Source organism: Gavialis gangeticus, unplaced genomic scaffold (assembly GCF_001723915.1).
Source record: "Gavialis gangeticus isolate Ggan-Ray unplaced genomic scaffold, GavGan_comp1, whole genome shotgun sequence".
In the NCBI taxonomy this organism is placed as follows: domain Eukaryota; kingdom Metazoa; phylum Chordata; order Crocodylia; family Gavialidae; genus Gavialis; species Gavialis gangeticus.
Window position 1 is genome coordinate 216,758 of NW_017728963.1, and position 8,280 is coordinate 225,037.

Below are 8,280 nucleotides of genomic sequence, written 5' to 3' on the forward strand. Positions count from 1 at the left end.
TCAGTGGTTCTCAACCAGGGTTCTTGAGAGTCTTTCAGGGGTGCTGGAGCCTGCTATGCAGGGTTAACACTGTTAGATGTGCAAACATGATTCACATGATAAATGCTGAGATTTCAAATGGGAACCCACTGTGTTAAAGCCATTCTGTCACATTGTGGGCCAAGTTCTCTGCAACAGAAGAATTGCTCTGCTGTTTCTCTGTAGTCAGAAACAGTAAAAGCAGAGCTGGCACTTTCCAAGGGGTGCGCTGTAATCCAGCAAGGCTGAGAACCGCTGGCTTACCTCTTATCTACAGCTCAGACCAAGGCTGTGAGAAGAACTGTGTAGCTGAGCTATGGGACAAAGCGCAAAACCTCGGTGAGCATATGCTTACTCCCCATCGTAACAGCCAAGGCAGCACTACAAGCGTTTACTTGTCAGCCCAATGTGTTGATGCAGCAAAGCTGTTTCCACAAAAAAAAACAAAGCTAAGGCCCATTCCTTCCTTAGGCACTCTTGCAAGTAAAAGACCAAGGTGACATGGTACCAGACAAATCTATTTAGCCCCAGTGTTTCCACGCAGCTCTAATGGATTACACTAAGTAAATAGGTGTGTGCAAGAGGTTGAGCTCTGGCATTCAAATTTTATTTAAGAAATCACCAACTAGAACAGCAGGTGATGCCTTTTGACAGGCATGCTCTGTACTCTGAAGTGCCACTCTAGTCCCCATTCCCAGCACATACTGCTCTAGTTTCTGCTCCCTGCCTGTCCCCTTCCTCATCTGCTGCCTGCCACACAAGCTTCTGGCATCACTTGTAGCACATGCTGTTGATTGGCCACCCCTGACCTACAGCATGCAGCAGTGTACAAGTGCACTACAACTAAGACTGCAACGGCATTTCCATTTTAAAGCAATTGGTTTTAAGAGGTCAGATGTGCACAGAGTGGCACAAGCATTTAGGGTGGAGCTGTGGTAAAAACGAAGCAAGTGCGTGACTTGGTTCAGGGGGTTCTCAGGGCAGAGCCTTATAAGAAAAGAGATGTGGGTTCAGAGGATGAGAACCAGCTCTGCTCGACTTCGTATCAAACCATAGACTTTTAAAATGGAGGCTGCACCTAACAAGCCCTTCACATTACTGGGAACTCAGCAGAAGATACAGGTTTTGCATAATAAAAGGCTTCAAAACCACTGCACAAGAAATTCACAATCACTTGGTGTTAAAGATAGGTAGGAAATACCTTGTCAGCAACCTCTAGCCAAGCACTCAAACACACAAACCCAGCCAAGCTTATTGCTATACTATTTTAAAAGAGAGGCAGGCAGCAAACCACAAGGTCAAATCACATTTCTTTATTGGATCCATTCATTGATTTCACCACATGGGGCAGGGGGGTTACAAAGGAATATAAAATTCTGATTTTTCAAAGCAAAACTGACTTTGCAGCAGAAACCAAACAAGTCATTGGTTCAACCCAGGAAGGTCACTGGCCTAACATTGTGGTACCTTTCTTGCCAAACACTTATCTCCAGCAGACACTGTTACAAAGCTGCATCATAGGAATATCCAATATACCTCTTTGATATTTGTGGACCATCTCATCTTACATAGGACAGCATTAACATAAAGATCAACACAACATGGAAATCATTCCAAGATCCCAATTATAGTGACAGCCACTGAAAGTCTTGCACACTTCAGACTTTAGATAGGAGCATTACAATTCAGCCTCACCAGCGGTTCTTTCCATTTACATGTTACACGACAGCACTGCAGTTGAACAGTTGCTTTCACAGGCGTGAAGTAGTGAGGCCAGAGATCCATATTTCAAGGGGTCGTGAATAAGCCAGGTGATGCCCTTACCACCCTGTGAAGTTTGCATTCATTGTACCGTGTGCATTTCTGTTCATTGGACTTTGTGCTCATCACATGGCAAGCTACTCTTTGAGACAGCCCCATGTATTAAAATCAGACCAACAGGAGAAGGAAAAAGGAAAAATATCCCTGTATTTTAATTCTTTAAAGAATTTAAATCTTTGCACCTACCAGATTATATCACAGGCAGTGCCCAAGCAGAAGTGAGAGACTGAGCTTGTCTCCCTGGGGACTCCTGAGTAGCCAGGTTCTGTGGTATTGAGCTTCCCCAAGCAAACTAGGAAGTTTCTTTTTAATTCAAGTCAGTGAAGAGACAGAGGTTGAGGAGGCCTCAGATTTCCCCAACAAACTGGTTTGGTTCAAGTCCTTCTAAAACATTTCCCAATTGAAAACTGCAACAGAAACAAGAAGGGGAGGAAAATCCAAAGCCACCTCCCCACCCCCCAGGATTCCCAAGAAAGCTGGGAAATGGGATCCAAACTGTGAAATTTATCACATCCTCCAAGAGTTCTTGAGTATAAATAGAAATTCAAGCATTGCCCCTAACTCTGCCTCATTGACCGAAGTGGGTGGTGGGCACAGCTTCCAGCCATCTGCCTCAGATGTGCCATGCACTACCTTTGCAATAGCTACCAGGAGTGTTGTATGCACGCAAGCTCTCCTCCGTGGAGATGCCATGCTTCCTTCTGAAGTTCCATTCTAGGACCTGGCTTTCCTGCCCTGCCCCAGTGACGTCTTCTCATCTCAGAACTCAGAAACCGAAAGCAACCTTCACTGGGGCACCTTTCACATGCATTTTAAAACAAGAGGGATTCTCACCCCCTATTGTGTGAAGGTGTTTTCAGCAACAGAAAGTAGCTTGTAAAGAGATATAAACTGAAGTCTGGCATTTCCCTTTTTTGTGGGTTGAAACCTCATCTGCACAAGGAGATCACCAAGTACTCCTACATCTACTGACCTAGATCTGCAGGAGGGAAGAGCTGACAACACAGAAAGTGGCTTCACAAGCTGCCTTTGGCTCAAGTCAAGTGAAAATAACATAAGCGGGATGAGATTCTTCCTGTGCTTCCATTAGTTGAAGAGTGTATGGAGTGAGGATGCAGTTGGCATCTATTCTAGGAGTGGCTGTTTACTCAGACTTCTCCTGTACAAGCTACTGTAATGGTTTCTGCATGTGAGCAAAGCAAGGTGTGCCACCCAACCTCACTAGCCAGCTATCCTGCTCCCATACAGGCTTTCCAAACACACTATGTCCTTTGGAAGATAATAACCCGTCCCCATACTTCACAATAGTATATCAGTGATGCCAGCTTGTACCAGCCCTGGGTTTCCACAAGCAATAAGTCTACGTGGTCCACAGTGTCAAGGAAATCAGCTCTGCATGGACCAGACTGTTTTAAGACACATTCAGCTAAAAACAAAGTGAAGAGAGGCTGGAGCAAAAGCAAGGGGAAGGGGAGACCTTCTGTCAACCTGATGGCTGGAAGTGATCCTATCAGCTAATCCCTTTTTCCTCTATTGCCCACCCACTTGGAAGGAAATCCTTCTGCACTAGCCAGGATGCCCTCCCATTTATTCTGAATAAATCAGCTGTGCAATGAGTGACACCAAATTTGCCAAGTCTATGGCAGAGCAGGCAGGGTAGGGCACCTCTGGCTGCATCATATGACATACTGCAGCAACCAACGGTTCAGTCACTTGTGTACGCAAGTATACTACTTGCATACATAAAATGCATGTGCAATGCACCCATGGTCAGCAGCCATCCACCACCCCCATCCTCCCAACTTCTGTTCTGTGCTTGAATGGAGAAACACTGAAAGCTAGACTCTGCACGCAGACATTCAATCACACCAATCTCACTAGGCTGAGCTTTGATCAATAGGAGTCCACCCAGTGCCAACTAAAACAAACTAGGCTGGAAATTCAGGGCTCGGACTCCACTCTTTCAGGAAAGGCATATCAGCTACTTGCCAGCACTGAAGCTACTTGAGTCCACCTAACCCTTACATTCAAGTGACATTTCAGAGGCAGGCATTGACATGCAGAGACAAAGCCGAGTAAAACCTTGCTAAGGAGATTTGGCACCAAGCTATGCATGCATCCGTGGCATTCCCTAACCACATCCCACCTCAATGCTTTATCTTCAGTGCAGTCTCCTGAGCTTTGGGGAGCCCAGGAGGAGAAATACCATCAGGAAAGCTGAAGACAGGAAAAAACCCCAAAAGGGGTCAGAAGAGGCATGAGGTGCTGACTCCACCATCACCTCAAACATGGGCACGAAGACAATCATGTTATCCCCACCCTTGTCGTCCTCACGGAGAATCAAGAGACCAGAGTCCTTGGCAAACATTTTTGGAACTAGTGCAATTAGGCTAGGAATTTTAGCATCCACCCACACTGGATGGAAGGGGATAACGTTCATTTGTCAAGACCAGCCATGCCAGTACAAAAGACAGTGCCATGGACCAAGAAGAGAGAGACTGAGATGGCTCATTCAGTAGGCAGGCCTCTGCCAGAGACCTTTGTGTCCATACAGTAGGAAGTCAGTTCCACATTGTGTAGGTGCAAAAGAAATTCTGTCTTTCCTTTGTCACAGAATGGAAGCAAGAAACCAGAGCTGGAAAACTAGCTCAGTTTCAGGCAGCTGGGGGAGGGGGGGGGGACGGACGGACGACATGGAGGGGGAATCCAAAAAGACTTAGAGTGAAGCATTCACATGACCAAAGTGCAGGTGCAAAAAACTAAAAGCACTTTCCCTGCTCCCCCCACCCCCCTCTGAGATCAAGACATGGCAGTGTGGCTGCGAGGGCTGGAGCCTTGCTGCTGGGAGTTGCAGCACTTCCTTGACCACTGTGTTCTGGCATCCTTGCTCAGCCCCGCAACATGCAGAATTTCCAAGGGAACAGATTTATATCTGCAAACAGAAAGGGAAGAGAATGTCAATCAGTTGCTTGTGTGTATAGAACAGCCTCTCACACTGTAAAGAACATGGCACTACATGCGAGCCCCTCCTCCCCAAAGGTTGCATGAATATATGTATCAGAGTATAATTAGAAGCTATAATCCCTGTTCCACGATATCTTTGAGCTTTAACATATATAAAGACACTTTTAATGTAAGATAAGTTTTATTTTTCTTACAAAAGCATCTAACAAAAAAATTTAAGAATAGGATGTGGCAGGGCAGGAGGAGACTGCAACACAGAGCCTAGGTCCTTTTCTTCACTGAATCTTCACTCAGTGCCAAATGCACAGCTCCATTAACCCAGGGCGTACAGAGCAGTGTGCTCTGATGGGACTGGTTAGAAGCTAACTAGCAGCATGATGCCTTCCATCTGCAGGAACAGTATGTTCAAAAGCTAAAGCTCTGACCCCAATACTGGTGCTCAGTGTCACAATCCTCATTCATCAGGCCCAGAGCAGGGCCTAACACCTAACACCAAGTTGCCACAGCCAGCTTCCCCGATGGAGGTGTTGTGTGGGTGCTGCATGAGCCATACTGCCCCTAATTTTCCCAGCTGGGCATAAGAAGGCCCACTGGCAATGATGTTAACACAGGGGCAGGCAATTATTTCAGCTGCATGGGGCTGTTCTGCAGCTTACCAAGCTTTGGCAAGTTGTTGAGGGCCACATAGGTAGCCCCGCTCCTTGACAGATGCCCCACACACTGGTCGCCACCTTGGGACCAGAAGTCCTGCCCCTGACCTCTGACCTTTGCTACCAGAAGTCCCACCCCTTTCCCCTGGAAGTACTCCTTTGGGGAAGAGGGTTTGCCATCTTAGGGGAAAAAAACAAATTCATACTAAACAACCACCCCCCCACCCCCCAGCTGCACAGCCAGACCATGGGTCTCAGCAGGACTGGGGCAATCCCTGCTGTCCTCCCCCTCCACCCCCACTCCCTACCTGAACTTACCCAGTTGCCAGGGGCTTCCACCTGGGGAGTGGGGCCAAGTGGGTCCTGCTGTTGCAGGAGCCTGCCATGCCTTCCCCTGGGTCCTATTTCCCCTGGTTCCTGTCATCTTTGACAGGAGCCAGGGGCAGATAAATATTAATTTTCTAGGGGCCCCGTGGGCTGGACAGAATGGCCTCGTGGGCTGAGTATGACCTGTGGGCCGTATTTTGCTCACCCCCGTGTTAAGAAGTTGAGGCCAACTGAAGCTTACCTTTTGATCCAGTCTCTGATAATCACCGGATTTGGGGCGTCGGGCTACTTTGGATTTTTTTCCTTCCAGAGCAAAAGCAATGATCTTGAGAGAGAGGGAGAGAAACACACTCACAAAGATAAATCTATTAGTGGGCAACAGATGTTAACTGATGGGGACTAACAACAACAAAAACGGCCATAACAACACAGTGTAAGGAATTATTTTCTCCACTTTGAAGAGACACTTCTACTTCCATGGGTGAGGCAGCAAACCATTCTATCAGAGGCAAAGACTAGCTTCTTGGGTATCCTTCTAGCTCCCAAAGAAATGCAATCTCCAAGTAAGCTTCACAGACAATTAAGAGCATAAGGTACTATCAGTGAAGTCTTGCCATCATGCAGAAATTACCATGTGGCTTCTCCAGAATGATGCTACCTCAAGAAAAGATGCGAGTCTGTAGGAAGGATCGTTAAAAATTCAGCTTCTTCCTTTCACCCATATACCTTCCAAATGATTATTTCCTAACAAATCCCATATAGCATGGTACACTAGTATAGGAGAGGACTAGGAAGATGCTGCTGTTATCACCGTAAGGCACCAAATATCACAGATCCAAACAGCAACAGCAAGCACCTCAAGCATATTAAAAAAATCTAGAGTTAGTTTGTTTCTCTTACTTTGCCAAGGATATACAGGGACAGTCCACACCTAACCCAGGACAACCTATCAACTATATAATATCCCTTTGAGTCTTTATCTTTGAACTAAAGTCTCAGGATCAAATGCGCACAGCACAGGAAGAGGCAGGCAGCCCTGTTCTTCACTGATCAAGTTACTAGTTGAAAGGTAAACATGGGTAAAGGTCTCTTTACAACAACCAAACAAGCAATTACCTTTGGCTCATCTAACTCTTTCATTAGCCTTGTGCACCCGAAAGCACCATATTGCAGGTCACCACTTGGCAAATTCTCAGCACTCAAGGGGAACTTTCACCTACTATGAAGGAGTAGGTAAATACATAAAACAACTTAGCAGTTACCTCACCTTGTTCCTCATCTCCCCAGTACCAAGCCTACCAGCTGAAGCCATGCAATTTTCACAGGTGTCTAAAACACTTCCCTAGGCACAACTTCCTCATTGCTCATCTCACAGCAGCTCAGATAAGGACTGCAGAGCTAGTCAGAGCCACAAGTCAATGGTTTTCACCCTCCCAAGCACATCAGGAAGCTAAAGCCAGGCAGAGAAATCAAGACAGATGAGTGTACTGAAGAGTTCCTTCCCTTCACCAGACAGTCCCAAAGCAGTAACACACTTTGGAAACTTTTTGATAGATATTCTAGACTTCACCTCACACAATCAAGAACTAGCAGATTAGGTCTGACCAGAACAAAAGAAGGTCTGGAATTCAAAAGCGTGTCTAACGCTACCCCAGCTACACAGCTGGTCTGATAAAAGACAGTGCCCTAAGAAATCCCTGCCTCTTGCCTAATACCTGGACCATCACGGCTACATCACTCTTACGCTACCATACATAACACATGTGTATCCAAAACACACACATAACTGGGGTCAGATAAGAATGTACGGTGACACTAGTCCCAGCCAGGAGCTGCACCGGTCCAAAGATCAAGACACAGGCCCTCCAGATCCCTGCACTGAACAAGCCTCAGTGGAGAAGAGATGAAGCCAGCCCTGTATTTTTGGTGGGCCAAAGATCTCACCTTCCGTTTGTTGTGATAGGCAATGTACAAGACAGCGACGATAATGGCGGTGGTCACCAGGTAAGCGAAGAAGTGGCTGCTCTCAGACGGGTCTTTGGGGGCAATGGGGACATTGTCCTTCTTCTCCCCGCTGGGAGGAGCGATTTTGTCTATCTTCCCATCCTCCTCTGGTTCCTCCAGCTCCTCTGTGGGGGATAGCTTCTTGGGCAGGTGTGGATTAGGGATGAACTCAGCAGGGTCTGAAGATTGCTCATCGCCCTCGGGGCCGAGCTCGGCGGGGGGCACAGGCTCCTTGTCGCCCTCGGGGCCGAGCTCGGCGGGGGCCCCGGCCTCCTTGGTGTCGCCCTTGGCGGGGGCCCCGGCCTCCTTGGTGTCGCCCTTGGCGGGGGCCCCGGCCTCCTTGGTGTCGCCCTTGGCGGGGGCCCCGGCCTCCTTGGTGTCGCCCTTGGCGGGGGCCCCGGCCTCCTTGGTGTCGCCCTTGGCGGGGGCCCCGGCCTCCTTGGTGTCGCCCTTGGCGGGGGCCCCGGCCTCCTTGGTGTCGCCCTTGGCGGGGGCC

At 47.9% G+C, this 8,280-nt stretch overlaps 1 protein-coding gene across 1 annotated transcript in view; it reads right to left on the reverse strand.

The window, feature by feature from the left end:
- Positions 1 to 1,316: 1,316 nt before the first annotated feature.
- The window catches only part of TGOLN2 (trans-golgi network protein 2), a 17,534-nt gene continuing 10,570 nt past the window's right edge, over positions 1,317 to 8,280 (reverse strand). The window contains exons 2-4 of the mRNA XM_019501306.1: positions 7,725 to 8,267; positions 6,022 to 6,105; positions 1,317 to 4,771 (exon numbers count right to left, since the gene is read on the reverse strand). Coding sequence (XP_019356851.1) covers positions 4,766 to 4,771; positions 6,022 to 6,105; positions 7,725 to 8,267 — 633 coding nt within the window. The 3' untranslated portion in view covers positions 1,317 to 4,765. The remainder of the gene's footprint in view (positions 4,772 to 6,021; positions 6,106 to 7,724; positions 8,268 to 8,280) is intronic.